Here is a 24,726-nt window from a genome sequence, read left to right on the forward strand (position 1 = left end):
GGGCTGGCCCTGGCCCTGTCCTTATCCCCATCCCTGTCCCCGCACCGCCCCCGCCACCCCGGGCTGGCCCTGGCCCTGTCCTTATCCCCATCCCTGTCCCCGCACCGCCCCCGCCACCCCGGGGCCACCCGGAGCTGTCCCCGCGCGGGGCCAGGTCGGACCCACCATCCATCCCCGCTGGGCTGGCACCAGCTGCGGCACCGCCGAGCTCTCCCAGGCACCTCCTCGTTTAAGGACAGCAATCCCTGTTGGCGGAGGGTGCTCCGTTATTTTGCGTCACCCAAGTGGTTGGAGCGTGGTGGGCCATCGTGGGTCATCTCGTCACCCCCTGCTTCCCTGGGGGCACTGGGAGGATGAGAGGGGCCCTCCAGATCCCTCCTGTAGTCCTTCTTTTGTTGGTGGTGTTTTGTCATTGTTCATGTCAGGATGAGAATTTTTCCCAATGAAAGGTCGGTTTCAGTGTTGACTTTGAGGGAGTTGCCCGTTCAGAAGTGCTGACAGATCACCAGAGCACCCGGCCAGGTTGTGTCACCTGAAACCACCAGGACCCACGTGTTTGACACGTTTCTGACCCGTCCAACTGCTCTGAATTGTTTTCCCTTCCCAGAGCTGTAGCTACGCCTTCATATACACCTTCCCTGTGTCGTCTCCCACATCTCCTTGGACTCAATGATCTTAAAGGTCTTTTCCAATCCAAGTGATTCCATGATTCTCTGCTGAAATAAATGCACTAGAACCAGCCCAGGCCAGCAGAGCAGCCAAGGGGGCAGTGAAGGCAGACACAATCCGTGCTGGTCACACACGGTTTTCCTGCCAGCTGGTTGCTTTCAGTTGGTGTTAATAGGTTTAGCTGCTGCCCTTTTGTTCAGAATAATTCAGAGCTTCCTTGTTATCGAGGCCATGGCTGGAATAGCCCATGTTTGCCCATCTGGAAGCAGCAGAGACAAAAGCTGGTGTGACTGAAACTGCCAATGTCACAGGGCTGTGAGACCTAATGTGAGCTACAAAAACACAAATCTCTGCTCAGTCCAGGGCAAAAAAAAACCCCAAAATAGAAATGAGAGGGATTTTAACAAACCTGCTGGTTAATGGAAATGCTCTTCTTTTCCTTCATCAGTCTGCTCAGAACTGTTTCCCTTTTTAGTCTTTGTGGTGTGCAGGGATGTGCAGGGGTTTTGCTGGCTCAGCAGACCCGGCCCAGGGAGACTGACCGAGGAGGAAGGGGAGAAGTAGAAGGAAGCTGATCACACCCAGAGATCATAGAGGTCCCTTCCCACCCAAAACATCCTGCTCAAACCTGGCTTTTGTTTTCCATCTGCCAAGTAATCCGGACAAAGTGACTGTGGCACTTCTTGGAGTTCGGCAGGACCTTGGGTTCCCCTGGGTGAGCCGAGGGTTTTGGGCTGTCTGTGGTGTGAGGAGCTCAGTGTTTTTTGTTCCTTCCTGGGCTGCTAGCACGGCTCTTGCTGGCAGTGTCCAGCCAGGTCAGGCTGTCTCAGCCGACCTGCTGGGTACCAAAATACAGGGGGTGTTCAGCAGGGTCTCTAGAGGATGACAAGGACAAACCCGCTGGGCATCACTGTCGGCAACATGAGCTGGGCATCCGGCATCTAGTCAGGGCCATTTCGGTGACTTCTGTTTGAGATTTTTGGGTGTGGTTTGACTTTTGTTTAGCCCTTTTACTGGTAGATTAATTTGCCATAATCCCATTTGTAGCTAATTAATATGTGAACTCAAATGGAAATGTTTTAAACAAGTCATTCAAGTAACGTGGAATTATAAACACGGAGTATTAAAAGCGTGCAGGGTGTGTGTGTGGCTGGTGGGTGCTGTGGTGTTTGATGGATTGGTTGTTTCCCAAATGCACGTGCTCCCATTCCCCAGTTTGCCTGCAGTGCTGGGCAGTGAGTCACTGCCAGCAGGACCCAGCTGGGACACGCTGGGGCTGCAGCTTGGGACAGCCACGGCTGTGCTCCAGACCTGTCTCCTGGGGTTTATGCCCAGCAGTCTTGAGGCTTGCAGTGACCCAGGCCCTTCCTCAGAGCAGAATTCCTGTTGATCTGGATGAAGTGTTTTTTAATCCCCTTCCCCAAGTGACTCCCTTACATGTGGTGCCGGCACCCGGCGCTTTCTCCAGGAGACAAATAAAGGCTCAGGGGACCTTAATAAAGGCGGGGGGACCCTGCTTGTGGGTGCCCACCCACTATCTGGGACAGGAGAGGTGAGTCCCCCCTTACCCCTTACATGGGATGTGCCATGACATGAAGATCTCCAGGGATTGTCCCTGCCAATGAGTCCCATCCATTGGCACAGCTCCAGAGCATTTCTCCTGCCGGCATCGAGCTGAAACTGCCTCCTCTGAGCTCCCAGGTGGGGACACAAGAGCAGCAGGACCCTCAGTGGTGGCACCTGGACCTGGTGCAGAAATTCATCAGCTTTAGAGCCCGCTGCTCTGCCGGAGTCTGCTGACTTCAGCTTCCTGAACATTTCTGATGAAAAGCTGCACTTCCCTTCCTGTCCCCATCCGAGGCCGACCCGTGGCTGGGCCGTGGGTAAGTGCTTTCCCAGGCAGCAGGGCTTCCCTGCCTCTTACTCCTGCTGTGCCTGGCGCAGCTGTCCAGGGGCCAGCACTGGGAGCCATCCCTGGGAAGCTCTGCCTGTTGTGACCGTGTGGGGCAGAGGCTCCGTGTGCCTCTGTTCCTGTGCAGGGCAGGTGGTGGTGGAGGGCTGTTACCGAATGAGGGAGGCACTCTGGGGGCTTTAACTCCTTTGGCCTTTCATGGATTAAGAGAAACCGGTTCCACCCCCCACCCAACTGATGGGTGGAACAAATAAAATCCAGGGGTGAAGCCCTCCCAGGGCTCTGCATCCCCCACATCCTGGTGAGGGTCCTTCTGCAGTTACAGCCCCACCAGTGCTGCCTTTGAGTGGGGTATTTTCTCTTGCTGACTGACACCCCCCAACAGTTGAATACAGTCTCAACTATATGTGGGACACCATAAGGGACAAAGTATAAGGTTGTACCAAGTGAGAAATTAAACTCACTAAAGCAGAGAATAATATTGTTCCTTTGTAACAATCTTGGGCGTGAAAGCCAGTGATAGAAACTAAGTTACTTTGAGCTAGAAATGTGAGTTATTTTTGTTGTAAAGTTGGCTGAATCCCTTCTTTTTCATGCCAGGAGTACAGAGAGTTGCTGGCAGTCCTGTATGTTGCACTGGCAGTACTGAGGCCACCGTGGCCTGGCCCTGGTCAGGGAGGGAGAAGGACTGGGAGGTGTCCATCTCCTCGGGCTGGTGCCTGTCCCCTCAGGCTGGCCAGGGCCAGGGCCTGATGTGGGCACTGGAGATTCAGCCCTGGCAGCAGCCCTGGGCCACCGTGGCCAGCACTAGTGTGACAGAGAAGCCTCACTCAGGCCACACGCTCGAGGCCATAAGGGACGCCAGAAGCTGTGACTGTAAGAACAGCTGCTTTACAGCAGTTTCTTTCTGTGGTTTTTTTAATCTCTCCTGCTCACTGAACTCTGTCGTGTGTGTGGTAGTGCAAACCCATTTATTTCCCCTGTTCTTTGATCTGCTCTCCCAATTAAATATCAAATGGAATTGCAGAAATGTCAGGTTGAGGCTTTTCTCATTAATATCTGAGTACTGTCATGGTGAAAATTGTCCTTTGAAGCTGGAGGAGCTCTGAGTTCTCATGCAAATGTTGTGTATGTGGTTCTGCACTTGATTTCTGTCCTGTGTGAAGCTCTGCAGTGTGCCTGGGATGTGCCTGTCAGTACTCAGTCTCCCCAGGCGGTGCAAGCACTTTATCCTGAAGGATAACATGATAAAGGTATATTTAGGGACTGGATGGGCTTTTCCCCAAGAATGGAATTGTATGGGGGACCCAGGGAAGGTGCCACCACCATCTTTGTCCCTGCAGGTCCCTGCAGTGCTGTGTGTGGGAACTGGCTTGTCCCCTTAGGGAACCCCATGTCCCCCAGCACAGCAGACCCGTTCTGGACAGGTTTCTGTGCTGTTGTTGGATGTGGTGCCTGAGGGTTTAATGCTGTGAAGCGTGGGAAGCAGCATGGCATTGGAACAGGTTATTTTAATGGGATTGAAGCTGCTCAGAGAAGCCTGTCTGCCTGGTTCTCCAGAAACCCATGTCCTGGTTCATGGGAAGGCTGTAGGGACAACATCTGGAATCTGTTCTTGCGGTACATTACAGCCAGATCCTGGGTTCTGTGTCTGAACAACCCTAAAGTTCCTCTGGAAAAGGGGGAAGAGGAAGGAGTCTGTCCCACCCAGGAGAGGCTGCAGCTCTCCAGGCAAACATTAGCTCTGCTGGGAGGGCACAGCTTGGCATCCAGGTACCACAGTAACAGTATCCTGACCCACAAAGACAGCTTAGCCCTGAGGCAGCATCTGGCACATGGGTGAGGATGTACACAGAGCTGGGCCATGGTGATGCTCAGGGGCCTCTGCCAGAGCCCTCTGCCTCACGTGGGGATGCCCAGGGCCCTCTGCCTCATGGAAGCCACCGTTACACTCCCAGTGTGACCAGGACATTCTGAGCCCCAGCAAGGCTGGTGTGAGCAGTGTCTCTGATGCCACTGCTCAGGTGGGTGTGTAGAGATTGCCTGTGTGCCCAAGGAATGCAGCTGCTGCTGGACAGACCTGGCCTTTTAAAATTTAGTCTGTCCTCTTGGCTCTCCTCTGGCTGTATCCGTGTTCTCCTGATGCTGTGCCCCAGGAAATCAGTGCCCAAGCCATGACAGAATGGATGCAGGATCAGACCCTGTTCTGGCAACCAGACTTTAGGAACAAAAACTGTCCCTGGCTGGGTACAATCCACTGAACAAGGTCTCAGAGATCTCAGCTTGGCCACCCTGCCACCCCTGCATTTGGAGGTGGCGTCGGTTGTTCCATGGGCTCAGCAGGAGCCTCAGCCCGGAGCTGCAGGCAGAGCCAGGGCCCCGCACTGCCTGGAGTGGGGCTGAGTCCAGCAGGGTCTCGTCAGTCCCCTGCCAGGGATGGGCACTGGGGGCAGCACCTCAGAGGAGCCACAGACAGGCATCTGTGGGCTGTTCCCTGGTGCTTTCCCACTGACCTCGTTCCACTGTGGACCCATTTTTCCACCCATGTTGGTTGCACTGGGAGGTGCTGCCTTGGGCTGACCCCAGGAGGGGACAGCTGCTGCTGCAGGGACACCTTCCCTATTTCCTCCCGGAGCACATCCCACTGGAGCAGCTGTGTCTGGACCTGAGTGGAGGGAAAATGACTTGCTGGAAAATACATCACTCTCCTCCAGCAATAATGCATTCTCCTTGTGAAGTGTCTCCTGACTTCTCTGGTCTAGTTATCTGAAGAGACATCAGACCTAAATCCTGCCTAAAAACAATCAATGGCTGTAGGGTGGTTTTGTGTGCACTTAGACACCTCCTAGACCCAAACCAATTGCACTGCATAAGTGAAGGACATAGAGGATGTGCCAGTTTAGCGGGATACTCTGCAAAAGGGAAGATGCAGTAACAGTGAAACGTCTTCGTGAGGGTTTGGGGACCTGTGTGCTCTGAGTGTCTCTGTGCTGTAGCACTCAGGTTGTGAGTTGCACCATCCTATGGCACAGGAGATAGCAAGAGCACCTGGGAGCTGCTCACACAGAGCCCCTGGGAGGCTTTGAGTGGATCAACTGTGTGATTCCTTCCACTGGGAAGAAATACATCACCTTTTTCCCTCAGTGGGCTGATGTCCTTTAAGGGGAGTGGGAGTTCAAATCCCAGTCTCCTGCAGCAGCTCCTAAGTGATGCTCATCTTGTAAAGAAAGGTCTCTGTGTTTGTACCTCATCCCAGTGGGGCTTCAGCTCTCCCAGAGACGCTGTGTGGGTGTCCTCAGCACAGGGCAGTCTCTGCAGCCAATGAAGCCGCTCACGCTCCTGGGCTGCAGGCTCTGAGTGCAGGATCTGGGGCCCCAGTTAGTGCAAATCTAAACCAGACATGCTTTAACCATAGACTAAAACACAATAGCAGAAAAAAGAACAAAAACCCTCCCAAAAGCCATCAGAGCCAAATCTTCAGTGCAGGCAAGAGAGATGAGGCGCAGGCACAGGATCCGCCAGACCCAGCTGCGAGGCAGCTCCCACTCCTTGTTTGGGGGCTCAGGGATGTGTTTGTTGGGTTTTGCTCCCACTGGAGCAGCTCTCTTGCCCTGCACGTTGCGGCGTTTGGTTGCCAGTGGCTGATGGTGCAGGGCAGCCGGGCTGTGCGGTGATGGCCCCGTGTGAGCTGGGCTGGGCTGGGCTCTGTGTCCCCTCCCTGCTCCAGTCATGGGGTCCCCAGCCTCCCCCCTGGGAACCACTGGCTTCTGCTGGTTACAGCTGCTCCACCCATGTCCAGGGGTGCCCAGGGCTTGGTTTGCTGTAGGAAGCCCAGGGCAGGATTATGGGCTGAAGTGGCCCCTCGCCAGCCGTGGCTGTGGCAGCACCACACCAGCCCTGTCCCTGCCAGCTTGGGGGCTGGTGAGTGGGCTCAGGACCAGCCCTGGTCCAGGTCAAAACAAGCTAAAGTGCAGTATTTTGTGATGGCTTTTTCCAGCCCTGATACACTTCCCAAGAACTCACCTGCGTACAGCCAGGGCAAGAGGTAAAGTCATTTTCATGTGTTTAGGGATGTTTTTTCTTGTGCTGCATATGAGGCATACAGGGAGCTTTTCATCCATCTTCTGCTGCCTTTCCTGGCTCCTTCCCTGGGAGGATGTGGGTGTTATCCATGTTCTGTGTGTGTCTGACAGCCCACAGCTCGCAGCAACACTGCTGCTGACCTAAGAGTTTCCTCTTGAGTCACCGTGTGAAGACTCAGCTTTTCTGGCTTTTTCCTTGAGAAATTGTTGGAATATTTTATTTCCTAATGCACTTGGTAGCACACTGGTAACTACAGATGTGGTGTCCTTCACTGGCCCCCAGGCTTTTCACGGGTGGCTTCTGTCCTGCTGGGAGCCAGCCCGGCTCCGTGGAGCGGCAGCGGTGGCCCTGCTCCGTTGTGCTGGACACCTCCTGAGGCACAGTCCTGGCAGGAGCACAAAGGTTTGGAGAACTGTGGGTTCATAGAACAAAAGGCCAAACTCTGGCAAACAACCAGTGCCATTTGCAGGTGCTGAACACCAAAATGCAGCTGCTTTGGAACTGCTGGAGGAGTTCAGCAGGCAGCAGTTACATTTTCTTAATCGGCATTAAATGAATCTTTCAAACAAATAGACCTTCTGTTCTGATAAGTGTGAATGTGAAAGTTTTTGGAAACTTGTCAGGTTTGTTCTGGTGATGGTGGAGTTTCCACCTTGGCCTGTGTCCTGCCTCACAGCCTCCTCACGGCCGCCGGCCGAGCTGCTCCGTCGGGAGCGGCGATCCCAGGCCGTGCTGGCTGTTCCCTCTGGGGCACCTTTGAACGCAGCCTCTGTGCCCAGTGTCCTTTCTTGGCACCGAATTTTCTGCACAGGTGAACATGTGGTCATGAGTCGTTCAAGTGATGATAAGAGCAGAGGAATAGCCTGAGATAAAGTTTATAAGTACAAGTACAGCCCAGAATTCAGTTGCTCTCTTAGTCTGATCTCTCTCCTTTTTATCCCGTTCCCCCAGCCAAGCCTCATTCTGAAGAGCTGAGCCTGGAGATTTTTAAAACAAGAGTAAATTTATTAATCTTACTAAACCTTGTAGCTGTGAAAATGGAGAGCAAGGAACATGACCTGTTCCTGTGCCATCACAGGATGAACTGGGGCCTTGCAGGGCATCGGGAGACCCTCTGTGTTGGGGGCACCTAGCTGGACCTCCAAGTCCTCGTGTCAGAGCCCCCCAAGGGTGCTCTGCAGGGTGGGTGGGTGGGTATCCCAGTGCCAGTCAGGTTGACGGTGCCCAGGGGTCTCCTGGGAGGTGCCAGCTGTCTCCCAGCCTGGGACAGGAGGGATGCACATCCCTCCTCGTGCTGAACGGCTCCGGATCGCTCGCACGCCGCTGGCAATCCCTCCCTGGCTCAGAGTGTGACTCAGCTGAGCCCCTGCCCGCCCCGCTGCACCCTTATCGAGGGAAACTCTGAAATCATCTCCGTGCTCCGAGCGAGCCCGGCGCCCTGGCCCCTGCCTGGGAAGGGAGACTGCAGGGAGATGAATATGAGGGCTCTGCAGATCATGAGATGTCTCTGTGGGGGCTGCTCATGCTCTACCCCAGATAAGAGTCTGTTGTTTTCGTATTTGTTTTCCCTGTGTCCGTCCTGCCTGTGCAGCGGGGAGCCGCGGCTCTTGGAGCACACCCTCTCCTGCCGCTCACGCCAGAGCTCTGTGCCAAGGGCCCGCTCGGCTGCTCTCGGAGCTCCGGGTGGCCTGGAGTGCTGCAGGGATCTGTGCAGCTCTGCCCTGGCCTTCCTGACCAGCCTCTTGGCAAGAGGTCTCCCGATGCTCCCGGGAGGGGGGCTGTGCTCCTCCCTGACAGCTCGCTCCATCCGAGGGAGGGAAAAGTCCATTTGCTTTCCATGGCTCAACTTTGTGTATTTTTAGTTTTTGAAGAGTCTGTCCATTATTCCCCAGCTCTAGGCCCTGCCCCCAGTCTGGGGAAGGCAGTGACTGGCCTCTGTGGGACTGTGATGTAAACAGGTATATAAATAGGTGCAGCAGGCAGTGCCACCTGCCAGCCTCACCCTGATTCCAACTGACCACCTTGGCTTCCTGCCCAGCCCTGCAGTGGCACCCGGCTGCCACAGACACAGCTCACCTGGCACCACCCTCCCCACAACTCACCTGGCACTGCCATCCTCACAACTCACCTGGCACTGCCATCCTCACAGCTCACCTGGCACTGCCATCCCGGCTCACCAGGCAATGCCATCCCTGTCCCTGCTGCAGGGGCAGGTGTCCAGCAGCCTCTGCCTTGGGAACTGGCAGGAAAGCAGCCATGTGCTGCCGCCCTTGGAGCCTCCCGTGAGGGGTTTGGGAGCTGCTGACTGCCCAGCACAGGAACACCAGTACCACCTCTGTCAGCAGTACCAGTGCCCCTGGAGCTGGGCAGTGTCCCCGTGCTGTGGCCCTCCCTCCTTTGCCAGGTTCAGCACACTACAGGGCAGTGCTAAGCAATTCCCTGCTGTAGTGACAGTTGGATTTGGACAGCAGGTGGTGAAATTCTTGCAGGTGTCACAGCACCAGCCCTGCAGCTGGGCTTCAGTCCCTGGTGGACCAAAGGGCTGCAATGGTGTTTCCTCCTTGGTGACTCTTCTCTGCCTCTGCAACTCTGGGAGCATTTGCTCAAAAAGTAGTTGCATTATTTCTTAATGCACATTTCACCGCTTTTGCCGATTTCTAAGGCCATCATCTTTTCTTAATCTCCATTTCAGTTGCCCACGTGTTCTGGGCTGGCTGCCCTGTGTCTCTTTCCAGCTTTGCTGAAGCAACTGCTCCAGCTTTGCAGAGCTGCAAGGTCAGTTTAAAAGGCCACAAAAATGCCAAAGGTGAAAAACTGTCCTTTGAGGAATTTGGGCTTCCAAAGTGCGGTTTTACCCCTGGCTCGTCCCAAGGAGCACTAAGGGAAGCACTGGTGCCTGCAGGAATTTTGCTGTGCAGCTGCACATGGGCAGAGTGGATGTCGTGGCTGTGCTGGGCCAGGCAGGGCCCTGTGCTGCCCTCAGGTTTCAGAAGCAAAAATCATAAAAGAAAAATGAGTCTGACACATGGTCCTTTATAAAAACATTAAAAATAGGGCCCCAAGTGCCACTCTCCAGGAAACTGGTACAATCCGGTGAGTGTCACTGTTAGAATGGTGTGTTCCATGTCTTTGCTTTAAAATTGGTTCTGCCACGTGAGTCTCTTCCTGATCAATGGATCTGTCACTGTGGAGGTCTCAGGAAAAAGACACTGGATAATTAGTGATCACTTAATCCAGTGGAGGGGAAGAATACACCCTTGTCCCCAGAACCTGTATCCCAGATCACTCACTCCCAGTTTTCTCCAAAACAGACCAATATACCCCAAAACTTTGTTGTCCTTCCAGCCTTGCTTGGTTGCTTTGTGTTTTGCTTGGGTTTTTGGGCTGATATGTTGCCAAACTTCCAAGTTGTTGGTGAGGAGACCCGTGGTCTCCTTCTGTTCCAGGCAGCCAGGAAAGCCCCTCTCTGTGTTTAACTGCCTTGGGCTTCAGTGCAGCCTCGTAACCCTTGCCAGCTCTTCTGGAGTGTGGCAGGTTTGGCACAGCCGGTTTCCACAGGCAGTGAGAGAGATAAGGCAGGCATGAGAAGTATATGATAAGTGTGAACCATTGCTGTGCCGGTCCTTGGGTTTTTAATTAAAGAGTAAGTAAGAAAATAAGCCTGTCAAGCAAGTTCGGGAATTTCCCACAAGGCTGCCTGGGCAAGGAGGAGAACTTGTGAGAATACGAGATGAAGTTTAGGACAGGAAACAGAAACTGGGTGGAGGGAGAGTGGGAGAGGATATGTGAATGGAGGTGGTGATCCAGAGAGCAGAGAACCAGCTTGCAGAGCAAAAGGTGACTGTGTAGGGAGAGGTACTGAAAATTGTCTTTGTACTGGGAGTACAGCCTTGCTCTTCTCCCTGGAGTAGACAGGGAAGCAGCAGCTTATGAATGACTTGGTCAGTGAAGCCCTGATTAGGAGAGGTAAATGTGTGACAGTGTGAGACATTCAGTAAATTCCTTTGCAAGAGATTTGTAAAGCACAGCTAAATATAGCAAGCTATTTTTAGCAGTTCATGCTAGCCACTTACTCCTGGCAAGTGGAAAACCCGTGTCAGTGTGGGGAAAATGGCCTTTGTCCAACGTGTCAGGATTTCTGAGTCCCCACAGAGCCCTCGGGGGCACTTGCGGACAACTTGCCCTGGGTCACTGCCAGGCACTGCCTGTCCTGGGCCGCTCTGTAACTCCCTGATGGTGAGCATCTCTCCTCTGTGCAGCAGCAGGAGGGCCTGATTCCTCCTCGGATGCTGGTGTGGATTTGGGACTACCTAGAAGGCCATCTGGGAAGTTATTTTTTCCTCATCTGAGAAAATCAGCATGTTTTTGTGTTTGAGCAGCTGTGGAGTATTTGGGAGTGTTCTGTGAGTCAGGGCTCGTCACTGCTGATCCTGAGGGTACATCCGGCTCGGCTGGGGGAGCTCATGGCTTTCGGAGCTGAGGTATTTTGGTGGGACACAGACTGGGGTTTTCATGCAGTTAGTACACACAGTGCAAATCCAACAGCTCCGAGCAGACTCCAGCCCCTTGACCAAACACTTTGTGTGTCAGCTCCTGAGGCTCTGCTGAAAGGACAGAGAATCCCTGGGAAGCAGCAGGTCAGGTACTGAGCCCAGAACATCATCTGTGAGGCGGCAGCGGGGATCAGCTCCATCTCCATGATGTAGTTCCCTGGGGAATTCTTTGGTGGGAGTTGGTAACAATGAACACATTGTTTTCCCCTCAGGGATCACAGCCCTCTCTCTGCATGCTGGGGAAAACTGGCATTTCTCATGTTGTGCATGTGCTGTGCATGCACTCCATGGGGGAGGAGGAAATGGTCCATAGGGACCACTGGAAGGAAATGTAGGTGTGTCCTCAGCTGCTGTGTGTCAGGGTCTTGCAACATTTCCCTGACAAAAATGGATTTCCAGAGTTCAGATCTAACCTGAAAATTTATCCTTGTCTTAAATGCTCTTATTTAAGGACAGAATGAACTTTTATTGTCTTTTGTTTGCTTATTTGTAAGTGTATGGCTGGGTTAAACAGTTCTGTTTTCAAGCTGGAGAAGAAGAAAGCAAAATAAATGCAAAGATGGAGCTCCTGCTTACATCTGCTCTGGTTATTTGGACTGGCATGGCTCAAACCTGGTTTGGATTTTCCTTTTTGATTCCTTATGGGACTCCTCACGGGTTGCTGAAGTTGTGGCTGAGTTGCTGCATGAAGGGCACCTGGTGCTGCTATCTGTGGGTCAGATGGATGCAGAAACTTGGGAATGGCTTGTTCCCCCATGGAAGTCTCTGCTGCCTGCTCTTCCCCAAGCTGGGAGACCAGCTGAAGTCACTTCCCAGCTTCTGGTGTGGACTGAGACATCCCATCCCATCCCTTCCTGGGAACAGGGGACGCTGCAGCCCCATCGCTGTTCAGCTGTTCACACCCTCGGTGGGATCAGGTTAAGTTCAGGAATGCCTTTGCTCTGGGACTGTTGCTGGCCAATGATTGCCATGGTGTTGAGGTGTGGGGGGGTTCCTTTTATTTTGGTTTTTCCTCCTTAATTTACAATGTGATGCCCAGGGAGTAGCATGTGATGAAGATTAGCCAAAGGGCTGCTGAACCCACTGTCTGCTCAGCCCCTGACCTTCTGGAGGAGCAGCAATTCCCACCTGGCTGTATCCTAGGAAGAGGCAGAGGCAGTGCTGGCTGTAGCAGCTGCTGCACAGCCAACCAGTGTCATATAACCAGGGACTATTTGGGTGTGGATGAGGAGGGTGAGGGTGCTGGGAGCCTGGCCTCTGGTGTTAAGTGAGGCAGCCCAAGCACATTCCTCCTGTGGTGTGCAGGTTCTGCTGGTCCCCATAGCTGTCACCACTGGATTGTCACTGCCACTTCTATTTCTGTGTGCTCAGGGACATGGTTTCCTCTCTTGGGAACAGAGGACCATTGCAGTCACAGAGATTGTGATTGTGGGTTGCAATTAGCAAAGCTAATTAAGGATGTGCACCTGTGACACCTTGAGCATCACAGACCCTCATGTGGCACCTCCTGCCCCATTCTCCAGCCAAGGCTGCTCACCCTGGGAGTGTGAGGGGGAGTGTGAGGCTGTGTCCCCCACAGCTCTGTCCTGTGGTGGTGGTTTCCTTCTGGTTTAAATTCTAAGCACTGAGGTAAAAGGCAGCAGCACAGCCTGGTTTGGGGCTCCATTTGTGTTTCTGCTTTGTCAGAGGCCTGTGGCTTTTGCAGTGGTAGCAGCACTTTTTTCTTTGTGGTTTTTGGTTACCTGTGGTTGCTGTGAAAGATTGAAGTGAGGATCCTACCAGGTCCTTGCTGAGCAGGCTGTGTGTGGGGCACATCCTTCCTGAGCTGTTGGCTCTGGAGGTGTGTTTACACATAAATACAGCCCCAAGTTCTCCATGTGGCTTCTGAGGCTGGCACTGGTGCTGGTGCTCCCCATTCCTGCCCACAGCCCTGCTGTGGGACTCTGTGCAGGGATGGAACTTCATTTTTGCTAGAAGAGTAAAGTGTTGTGACCACAAATGGTAAGAGTTGGCATGACATTCTTAGGCTGGAAGGAGGAGTCCTTGAGGACTCCCGATTGAATCCATTTTGGTGTGTTTCCATGGAAACAGACTGAGCTGCACCACGAGCAGGAAGGGTCCTTGGGACTGTTGGCGGTGCCGAGCCTTGGCGTGCTGCTCTCAGGGACATTCCAGCTTGGAGCGTGGCATTATTCCTTCAGCCTCGGGTCCTGGCGCTGGGGGAGCAGGACAGGCCCTCCAGCCACCTCTCCCTCCTGCCAGGCTTTGGGGGTGCAGAGTGAGGGCCTTTGGCAGCTGAGTGTTTGTATTGGGAGGGAAAACATTTCCAAGTGTCTGTTAAAACGAGGGACAATACAGACTTATCTCTCCCAGCATGGGATGGAGCCCCAATTTTCCACACAGCAAGTCTCTTCCTGCTGGCCCCTTCCTGTGGTCAAGCCACTTTCCTGTGGCCATGGCTCATCCCTTTCTGCATAGACGCCTGCCCTGCCCCATCCCTGGTGTCACCACGCTGCTGTTCAGGTGCCACTGAGGGAAGGGGTGATGTGCCCCCCAGTGCTCTGCCTCAGGCCCTGGTACTGTCCCTGTGCTGGGCCCAGGCAGGAGCATCCTCTGTTCCCGTGGTGGCCGGTGCCAGCAGGCAGTGCTGCGGCAGAACCAGCTGTCAGCCAGCCCCATTCCTGTCCCAGGGAACACCCCAGTCAGCCAGCCCCATTCCTGTCCCAGGGAACACCCCAGTCAGCCAGCCCCATTCCTGTCCCAGGGAACACTCCAAAGCTGTGTTGGCACCACGGCAGCACGTGGGGCTGTCTGTGTGCGAGCACACAAGGGCTCTGTCAGGAGCCGGGGTTCAGCAAAGGCTCCCTACGTGTAGGAGCTGAGTCACCTTGATCTGGAGGAGCCTGGTTTCCATTAAGAACTCCTCAGGCGTGTGCAGTGCTGGCTCTCCCCTTTCCCCCTCCCTCTCTCATCTTCCACAGTTGTTTCCCTAAGGAAAGGCCTGTGCCACCCCAGGGATGTCTTTGGCAGCCACCTGCCTTCAGCTGTCACCACTTGCAGCTGGGGCTTCCTACACCTCACTGCTGAGGGTAAGGATAAGGATGGTTCCCAAAATGAACAAGATTCCTTGTTCCAAGCGCAGCCAAGCAGCACTGGGCTAACTGTGGGGCATCCATTGTGTTTTTCACTATTAAGCTGATGTATGTGCACCTGGGTTTCCTTCAGCTGGACATTTGGCAAATAAACTTTCAGGCCAGACATATTTTGAAAGGAAAATGTAACTTAAATTTGCTATACTATTTCTTCTTTCCTGGTTAAAATATGCTGTGTTTGTCTTTCAAACCTTTCTCTGCCATGGCCCTTCCCCCTGTTTCTGTAAAACCCAGAAGGCATGAGCTTGCCAGGCCATTCCCTGCTGCGGGGGCTGACATGGAAACGTGGCATGTGGAGACCCTCTGTCCCCACCACGTGCCTTGCGGGACCTGCATGTGCTGCCACCCTCCCCGCTCACGGGGACATGAAACCAGAGCCTCCTGATGCCTCATCACCTTCCCCTGGCCAGCAAACATGGAGGGGACAGATGGACAGATGGACAGACGGACGGATGGACAGATGGATGGATGCTGGCCGGGGGTGCTGTGATGAGCTGCCTCGGTGACGCTGCTTTTGGGATGGCTCAGGGACCCACACTGGGCCGGGAGGGCTGTTCGGAGGGAGGGACTGGAGGCCACCCGCTGATAACAGCGGTGGAGGGGCTGGATGGGGCTGCAGCAGCTCGGGGTTTGCAGGGGAATGAACAAAGCTCCCCCTGAGCAAGGGCTGAATGAGCCTCCGGCCCAGCCTGAGTGAGCACTGGGGGACTGAGGGGGATTATTTGCTGAGGTTTTCCATCAAGTCAATGACATCGTTCTGTGTGAGAGTTCACTTATTTACGTGCTCCAGCCCCTGGCAGCTGGGGCTAAATAGCAACATTCAGGCCTGAATCTGCTCATTCAGGAGCAAAGGTTTGACCCATCAGAGAGAGCTGCTGAACAAGGCTTTTGAGGGGGAAGCAAGGACTGTGCTCTGAGCCCACACTCCTCCCCATGCTGGGTACCTGGCTGTCCCCCTGCCCCTCCTGTCTGGGGACCCTGGGGAGGGCCAGGGGGCCCAGGGCACTCCTGTCCTAGGGACAGGGGAACAGAGCAGTCTGGGGACCTGCCGAGATCCCACGTGGGCCACTTGATTTGTCTTCCTCAACATTCATTTCAGTGTTGTCCAGTTTTTCTCTCTCCTTCACAGCAGTGTTTCAGAACACTCCATGATTGCCACTGTGGTACTAGGTTCTGTGTTCAAATTAAAAAAAACCCAGCCATGTACACCAAAATTTTTTATACAGCAATTGCTCTCCTGGTTCAGCAAACCCCGGGTGGGAGCTGGTTGCACACTAATGTCTGTGCTGCCACAACTTCACCACTTGCAGCTTCCTCAACTCCAAAAAGTGCCATCTCCAGTGCACCCCCACAAAGGAGTCCAACCTGGGGCTGTGCCTGTGGCTGGAGTCCCAAAATAGGGAAAATAGCAATGTAAATAAGAATATAAAATTATTCCTTTGCTTTTGTTCTGTTGCCTACATGCTATTCCCTGAGGTCAGGCAAGTGCAGCCTCCTTCTGTTTGTATCTTGGGAATTTGCTTTTGGAGAAGGCCTTATTCCCCAGAGAGCATGTATCTTTGTGCAGGAAGTTGTGGTCGATCGGGTGAAGTGTCACCAGTGCTGTCCTGCTGGCCCTGGGTGGGTAACTGGGTTGGGCTCTGCTGCAGTGTTGCTGCCCTGTCCCAGGGCTCCTCCATCTGACAACGGAGCCACTGCCCCAGGGCTCTGAGCCAGCTGTGCAGGATGCAAAGGCACAAAGGATCTTTCTTTTGGCCAGAAACTTCTCTGGAAGGTCCAAAAATAATTTGGACTGAGCCACAGCCACCACCAGGCCACAGTGTCTTTGCTTCCAGCCCAGACGGTTCCTCAGCAGCGGGAGCAGCAGGTGCCCGGGCGAGCCCAGCCAAGCCAAGCCCCCAGCTCCCTGTGGCACTGTCCCTCTTCCCTCAGGGCCTGTCTGTGTCCGTGACCTCCAGGAGGGACAGTTATTTTGAGTTCTGCCTTTTTTCTCATGTTTATTTTCTGACTCTACAGATTTTTCTCACTTATAATGAAACAATTCCTGTGAACACTGGCCAGGCTGTCTGACAGCCCCTGTGCTCCAGGGAGCTGTGCTGATGCACACAATGCTCCGGGGTATCTCCTGCATGTTTTCCTGCAGGGAAGTGTGTCAGTGTCCCTTCCTGTACATGGCAGGACAGTAGTTGTACTGTGCAGTGCATCCATTAATGCTGCAGAAGCTTTTTCAAAGAGAAAAAAACCCCAAACCCAGTGCTCTGTCTGCAGCCTCTGAGGATTATTAATGCAGCAACATTTGCTGCAGCACTGAAACTCCTGATGCCTTTGGATTTTCCTAACCACCTCACTATGGTTACAGACTTGCAGCCTCTGTAGAACTGTTGCAGAAACCCGCAGCTGATTGCTCTGTCCTTTTCCAGGGTACTCCTCAGCGGTGCAGAAGTTCTCCCAGACCCTGCAATCCTTCCAGTTCGACTTCATTGGTGACACGCTAACAGATGATGAGATTAATATTGGTGAGTTCTCCGCTTTTTTGATGCTGATTTTCAGTAACTGGAACAGTCTCCCTCCCTACAAATTAGCCTGCCTCATGGTTTTTAAGCAGCCTCAGGAGCCGGGTTCCAGGCAGCTCTTCCATAGCCTATTTTATGAAGTTGAACAGTCACGGGTCGAGTTTCACATTCCCAATTCAGCGGATAATATGTGGAGGTTTTCCATGGCTCCAGGCCTGCTCCATGCTGCCATGTGCTGGGGAGGAGGCAATGTGGTGCTGGCCTCCCAGCCAGCTCCACTTCCCAGTGCCACCGGTGGAGCCCAGTGGGTGCTGCTCCCAAAGCTGCCTTCACTCCTCTGCACAAACTGCCCCACATTGCAAAGGGAGTGGGCCGCAGACTGCTGGGAAAAAGGATGGCTGGATCTGTCTCATAGGGAAAACAACGGCCAGTCTGTGCCTTGGGCAGGGCAGCGTGTGGCAGGAGTGTGGGGCTGCTGCTCCCCACACATCTGTTTGGGGATTAGTGATCCTGGAGCCCTGTTCCATCCCTGCCCCCCCCCCGGCACAGCTCTGTGGGTCACACAGTGGCCACTGCCCCGGAGGCTGAGCTGAGGCTCCCCAATGTCCCAAACCCATGTTTCACATCCATCTGCTCTTGGCTTAGGGGGTGGGTGCTGCAGGGGTGGCAGGGGGTGGGTGGGTGCTGCAGGGGTGGCAGACTGCAGGGAGGATGACAGGGGGTCCTCCAGCCCCCAAGGGGTCTGACCCTGCCCCATCAGACAAAGCCCTTGGGGCGCCTGCCTGGGCTGAGGGGCTGGGGCTGCCCATGGGAGGCACAGGGCAGTCAGTAGGCAGAGGCACGGGGCATTCACCAGGTGGGGCACAGTGTCTTGCCAGGCTGCTCCAGGGCTGCACACAGGGGAAAAGAACAAAGAAAAGCAGCTTTTGTCGGGTGGTGGTTGAAGAGCGGCTGCAGGGGGACATGGCTGATGTCAGGTTTCAGATCTCTGGGACACCATCGGAAGAGGAAGGAAGTGGAGCCTGTTCCTTGGGCTGTTGTATTTAAAGCCATGTGAAGCAGATTGCAGCCTGCCCCTCCAAGGCTGGTTTCCTTTATGGAAAGCCTCTAGGTGAAACATGCTGGAAATGAGTCAGCCTCCAAATCTAATGGCAGCAGAGGTGCTGAATTTCCAAACACATCTGAGTCAGGGAGGGGAGAACACTGCTGTGTAAATGCCCCTCCTGGGAGCAGAGAGGTCTGAGGCAAACAGCCTCCCAAGGAAAGGAGTGTCCCTCCTCTTAGCTGGAAGGAGCAAAGCTCCAACAGCCAAGTGAGACTGCTGGGAATGGCAGAGGTTGAAGGGAGGGATCGTGGGCGGGTGAGAGATGGAGAGATCATAGCAGATATAAACCCCTCCATGTCAAAAGAGGCAGGTTTCGCTTCAGTTTTGCTGGGGAGTATTTTTGCCTTTTCAAGAAGAGGTCCCTGGTTTCCCCGGGAAGAAGCCTGGGCTGTGTTCCTCCTCCCACCCAGGCCCTGCTGTGCCTGCTGGGGCTGAGGCTCCCTTATTCCTGACACAGCAGCAGGGCGTTGACGTCTCTGTGGCAGCTTCCATCTCCTGCAAGGGTGCCAGGGATCTGCGTGGGAGCACAGAGCTCATTTGATGTGCAGGATATGGGAATGAAGCAAAACACTCATAGGCACTTCTTACAAGCTGCAGGGAACGTGTTTGGGTTGCAAATAAATAGAGCTAAAGACGTGCTGCTCTCGTTGTGTGGGCAGAGAGCAGCCAGACACCTGGCCGGGTGCCTGTCAGGACTCTGGGTCGATTTTGTCTGTCTTTGGTGTTGTCTGTCACGAGCAGCACTTTCCCCTGGGGACGTCAATGGTTACAGACACACCCACGTTACCCCAGGGCTGCAGCCCCCCTGTGTTCCCCTCTGCAGTCCCCTCTGTTGTCCCTCCACTGTCACTCCCATGGTCCTTCCACTGTCACCACATGGGACCAGAACACATGGACCACATGGGACCTTTCATTCAGAAATGAAAGGAGCAGTGAAATGGGATGGCATGTTCCTCCCTCCCAGGCATGGGAGCCTGGAATCCTCTGGCAGTAAGGACGTTCCTGCAGTACTTCTGGCCACCCAGCTGAGTCACTCCGGCATCTCCAGGTGTCGGTTCCCAGGTATGGCTGGGCAGGTGGTGGCTGTGCTGCAGGGGCTGGCAAGTGCTGACCCAGGCCAGTAGCACAGATCTATCCCAGTGCTCCCGGGCACTGCTGGACTGGCAGCAGCGTCTTGTGTGTGTGGTGCAGGGACAAACTCAGTGGGCTGCTCTGTGACTGCAGCCAGGAAACGTTCCTGGGCTCTTCCTGTGGAGCAAAGGGGAAAAACCAGCTAGGGAACGTTTTAGGTACTGACATATTCCCTACAAGTTCAGGACTGTATTCTCTTTTTCCCTATGATAATTCCTTTCCTGGCTCAGGCCACCGGTGTCCGTGCGCTCCAGGTTTCCCGTGGCCCTGGGCAGCCACAGTGACAGCCACGTGTGGCCCTGGGGGTGAGCGTGATGAGCCAGCGGCTGTTGCATTGCTGGAGCCCTCGCTGGAGGAGAGCTCAGAAGTTCCTGACTCATCAAGAAGGTCTGTTGTGCTGCTGCCGGCTGAGGGCCCGTGTCACGAGGCTGCGGTTGTTCCCTTTTGTGTCTGTCTCAGCAGCTGCAGAGCGAATCCTCTCACGCTGGATTTTAGCAGGACAGGTACCTCTTTGAAGGTGCCGCTTGTGAACCAGGGGAGGGGGCCCTCAGCCTGCACAGAGAGCAGAGGAGCACCCTCTCCCCTGAGCTGTGGGATGAGCTGTTCCTGTCCACGCCTCACCGTACACCTGATGTGCTCTCTTGTGTGCTGCCTGCCCGGCCCAGACACAGGGAGGGAGGGTGTGACCTGCAGGCACAGAGCTCTGGGGGGTTGACAGAGCCATTCTGTGCTGTACACACCAGGCCCAGGGGGAGTGTGAGACCCGTCAGACCCATCCCACGCTATGCTGAGCAGGCTGGAACTGTGAAGAGTTTTCCCAGCTAACTCCAGGTGGTTCCCAGGTGCACTGGGGTAATCAGGTTGTTCCCTCGGGCATCCAGCACACAGCCACACTGTTTGCATGGGCAGATGTTGGCTCAGCCTTGCCTTGCAGCCCAGAGAGCTGGGAGTTTGCAGAGCCAGTCAGCTCAGTGCTGTCAGTGCTCTGCTGCTGAGATGTTTCTTCCCCTGTGACAAATTCAACTCCTTCCTGAATTCTCCTTCAGTGGGCAGGGACAGGGGCTGTGTGTTCCCTCTTGGTGTGGGGAAAGTCAGTTGCTCCAACCTAGTCTTCTTTTCCCTAGGCTAAATTAGTCTAGTTTCAGATCATTAAAGGAAAGCTTTCTTGCTATTTTTATTGTACTTGGACTCCAGCTGCTGATCAGTGAGATCCTTTTGTTTCACTTTTAACATTTTGGGGAGTGGTGTCAGTGTCTATGACCATTTCTACACCTGCTGCCTTTCCTCCTGTACATGGACTTTGTGCTGCCTGTCACTAAATGTGACCTTTGTCATTCCAGGCTGTTTTCATTTTACACACATTGTCCTGGTGAGCACCTACGACTCTTCCCAGGCCAGAGGTGCCAGGCCCATCCTGGTGCTGCAGTGGCTGTCCAGGTGGGAAAGGCAGCCCCATCCTGCCCATAGCCTCTTATATGGCAGAGCCTGTCCTGCTACTGGCCCTGGGGACAGTGGCTACCCCTTCCCGATGTTTGCATCTTCCCTGCCACCTTTCCTAATGAAAGCTAATTAACATCCTCTTCCCTTCCAGGGCCTTCTCTCCCTCATTTCTCTGGCCAGGAGACCCCCTTCTCCAGTGCATAAATAAATAGTCCTTGTGGCCAGCCTGCATGTGGCTTTGCCTCACCCAGTTTCTGCCAAAAGGGGCCACCTCTTCTCTGTTTTTGGCAAGGCTTTAGCCGGCCGTGCTGGGGGCACAGCCCCATTAGGGTGTCCCAGCACGTGTCCCACACTCTGGTGCCATGTCCCAGCCCTCCTGACCAGCCTCTTTTTTTCTTACAGCTGAGTCCTTTAAGGAGTTTGCAGAGCTGCTGCAAGAGGTAGAGCTGGAGAGGTCCATGATGGTAAGGTGATCAAAACTGGGCTCTGTCATTCCCACCGTGGTTAAATGCCAAATTGTGACCAGAGCAGCATGTGCCTCAGTGTGAGGCTTCCCATAGCAGGGAAGCTGGGAGCACTGGGAATGTTGTGCTTTGTACCATGTCTGCTCCATGGTGCCCTGAGCACAGGGGAGGCACTGGGTGGGGAGGACTGAGGTGTCCCAGGCAGTGTCCCAGACCTCTGTGGTGTGCAGACAGTCCCGGAGCCCCCAGCCCAGGAGCAGGAGCAGGCTGGCTCTGCAGGGCCAGGTGTGTCCAAGCTCCTCACCAGCTAGTTCTGTGCTGAAACCAGGCATTAAAGAATAAGATGTGTTTTTGCTCTGGTTTTGCTTGGTGCAGGCAGGCAGTGCCCCTGTGCCACTGATCCCCTGCCCATGCCAGCCCAGCTCCTGCAGGGCCATGCCCTGCCATCAGCCTCCCGCTACCATGTGCCCTCTGCCTCTCCAGAGCTCCTCTAGAGCAAGTGCTGGCTTCCCATCTCACTCCTAATTCCAGGAAAAATATGAAGGTTAGGCTTGGTGAAGAGCTTACAGCATGCCAGGAATGTGCTGCTTGGCTCTGTGTTCCTTTACCTCGTGCGGCTGCGAGAGCTCGTGCCAGGCTGGGCCAGTGCCACAGGGTCGGCTGTGCCAGAGGGTCCATGGGCAGGCAGGGAACGGCAGGAAACCAGGAAAGTGTGAGGTACTTCTGTATTATTAATTACAGTGGCTCCTTGGCAGTGGGGGAAGCAGTGGAAGGAATTGTTTCAGGTATTGTGGGTGCTGTCCAGCTTTCCAAAGTTGGGGATTTTTGCCCTCCACTTGTAGGATCAGTTGTTTACAGCAGCCCCTCAGGAGGTTTCACACTCTCACCGTGTTTATCAGCTTTAAATTCCCTGAAGAGCTGTGGCAGAGTGTTGTCCTGTCCCCTTCTCTTCCCCTCTCCCTTCTCTGGTCCTTGGGACAGAGCCTGTCACAGAAGTGGGGATGGGAAGAGACAGAAAATTGATCCCAGTGCCAGGGGGGAGCTGGAGCCAGTGAGTTTCCTGTGGATTCATGGAAAGGGAGTGCAGAGCATGTCCCAGGAAAGCATCTCTCAGACATGAGACAGGAGTGGAAGAGTCACAGGCAGGCTTTCCCTTTTCCCTAGCTGGATCTGGCTGGATCTTGGGAGAGGGGAAATCTATAATTTTTTGGGAGCAGTGTTGTAAGATCAGGATGGGGGATGTCCCCAAAGCCTCCTGTGCTGTGATTGGGGGTTGTTGGGTGTTACTGATGGGGAAGAGCAGGCACAGATGGGTTGACTTCACCTACAGACAGAGAAGTTTTCAGTCAAACACATTAAAATCTGAGAGTTCTTGGCTTCTAGCTCTGTTGAGCCTCTGTTTAGGAGAAAACTGATCCATGTCCTGCAATTAAAGTGTTTTTTCTTTGCACTGTAGGTGCAGAATGCGAGTGATTTGCTGATCAAACCTTTAGAAAACTTCCGGAAGGAGCAGATAGGCTTCACCAAGGTAAGGGTTGTTTGTTTCTTTCTTTTCAATGTAAACAGATTTGTTTTCTGTTACTGTGTCTGAATTCAGATTTTTCTGTTGTGAACAAGCAGACAGTTGCTGTACTACATTCTGACTTCAGGCTCTCAGAAACTCCCTGTTCAATGCTGGCTTTCAGCTGCTGGCACAAGGGCTCGTGCTGTGACTTTTAGTCTGATTTTTCAATCATAAGAGGCTCCAAAACCTTTTCTGAATTCTTTGGGTTCTCTCCTGGCCTGATTCCTAAACTCTCTCCATTCTGAGCAAGGAGTGCTTGTTTCGATCGGGAGATCCTCCTTGCTGCTTTCTTGCCTCTCCCCTTTGTTCACTCAGTGCTACTGAGAATAAAATACTTTCTGCAGAGAAGTGTGTGGTAGAGGGGGAGGGAGGGAGGGAGGGAGGAAGGGAGGAAGGGAAGAGGGGAGAGAAGCAAAGGCCAACAGGCAGAACCTGATTATAGTCATAGGGCATTTGTTATGAAATATTTACATAAAGCATCTAATGAGTCTTTCAGTTGGACCAAACTTTTAAAGAAACAAACTATAAAAAGCAAATTCTGCACATGTGGAGCAGAAAAGGTAATTTTTCCCTTGTCTGCTATCAAGAAATCCAGGTTCCACATTACTCGGCAGCAGCTTGAAATGGGGTTGGCTCTGACCCAGCTCCGAAATGGAGATGTTTTGGAGAACACTTGAGGCTTGGATTCAGCCCAGCCCATCTGGAGGCTTTGACTTTTAATAAATACAGGGTTTGAGAAGAGGTACTCGATCACCCTCCTGCCCTTTGCCATTCCCTGCATGGCTGGGTGTGTGTAACCCTCTGAGGAGCCGCAGCCACAGCCCTTGGTCTTGTGTCCCTGAGACTGTTTCCTTCCCAGGGAGCCCTTATGGTGTGTAAGGATCCCTTTGTCCACAGCCCAGAGCATGCCGTGCCCCAGGAGCTGAGCTGCCTCCACCCAGGGGCCACATATCCCATGTCCCGCTCCAGAGTGGCTGTGCCCAGAAGGGTTGGTGCTGTACCCTGGCAGTGGGGGGCCCTGAGCACTGACATGCATTCCCCTGGCAGCCTGCAGCCCTTCCTCAGTCCCTGTAGACAGACGGGGCCCTCCAGGTAGATGTGTTGTGTGGTGACAGTGGCAGGACACTGCTCAGAGCAGTTGGAGAGGTGGTGGAGGGCAGGGAGTCATTGCAGGTGGCTCAGAGGTCATCGTGGTTTGGCTTTGGGTTTTGTTTCTTGTGAGGAATACAAGGTGTGCAGAGGGTTGTGCCATGGCTCACCCCAGTGCTCCATTCGGGAGCTCACAGGGCAGCGCCTTGCACCTGCTGTGATCCGGGTGTGCCCCTGCCAACAGGGATGCACAGAGAGGTTCTGCTCTTCCCAGCACTGCCCCACGGCCTGGAGGCACTGTGAGTTTGAGAAGGAGCCTCAGCCACTCCAGCCCCTTGCCCTCACCTCCAGTGATTCCCTGAGAGGAGCCTGTGTCACTCCACTGGCCCGAAGCCTGTGGGCTGCACCCTCAGGGATCACTCCAGGCACAGAGCCTTCCTTCACCTGCCAGCCTGCAGAGCTCCTCTGGCTCATCCCCATCCCACAGCAGAAGGTGTGAAATACAGACAAGGCTCCTCACAGTGGGGCTCTGTCAGCACAGGTCCCTCACCGGCATCACCCCAGAGTCCTTCCTGATCCACACCGGGGGCAGAGGCCAGGGCTGGGCTGTGGGACAGGCTGGAGACATGACACAGGGAATCTGTGCCCTCCGCTTCATTTCCGTATTTTGGCAGCGTCACCTTCTGTGAGATGTTTTCTGTTCCCTGTGTGAGCTGCTGGAGCCAGATAGGAAGAGCCCTTGAATTGGGGCTTTGTGATGCCTCTGGCTGGAGCACAGCCAGTCGGTCTGACCAGCACATCTGAGGCCGCATTCACCCGCTCTCCTGGGGCAAATGGAATCTGCTTGGGCAGAGGGTGTGCTCCACACAGGGCAGCCCCCGGCCTGTCATTGGGACCCCCTCCAGCCACCTTGCCCTGCCACAGCCCCATGGGATCACTGCTGTGCCCATGACTTGCTGATCGATGTGTAGATGTGCAGACGTCACAGATCAAAGTGAGGATGCAGGACTCTCTGAGCTGACCCATTTCCCAGTGCTGGCACCTCCCTCTG

General features: G+C 54.2%; 2 protein-coding genes across 3 annotated transcripts in view; one reads left to right on the forward strand and one right to left on the reverse strand.

Moving 5' to 3' along the window:
* The window catches only part of YIPF6 (Yip1 domain family member 6), a 7,912-nt gene extending 7,727 nt beyond the window's left edge, over positions 1-185 (reverse strand). The window contains exon 1 of the mRNA XM_027663098.1: positions 166-185. Within this exon, the coding sequence (XP_027518899.1) occupies positions 166-168 (3 nt within the window). The 5' untranslated portion in view covers positions 169-185. The remainder of the gene's footprint in view (positions 1-165) is intronic.
* Positions 1-24,726, forward strand: part of OPHN1 (oligophrenin 1) — a 53,119-nt gene that overhangs the window by 404 nt on the left and 27,989 nt on the right. For both annotated transcript variants that reach the window (XM_027663094.1, XM_027663095.1), the window contains exons 2-4: positions 16,790-16,885; positions 20,961-21,022; positions 22,479-22,550. In XM_027663094.1, coding sequence (XP_027518895.1) covers positions 16,790-16,885; positions 20,961-21,022; positions 22,479-22,550 — 230 coding nt within the window. The remainder of the gene's footprint in view (positions 1-16,789; positions 16,886-20,960; positions 21,023-22,478; positions 22,551-24,726) is intronic.

This window comes from Corapipo altera, unplaced genomic scaffold (assembly GCF_003945725.1).
Source record: "Corapipo altera isolate COAL_440 unplaced genomic scaffold, ASM394572v1 107b, whole genome shotgun sequence".
Lineage (NCBI taxonomy): Eukaryota > Metazoa > Chordata > Aves > Passeriformes > Pipridae > Corapipo > Corapipo altera.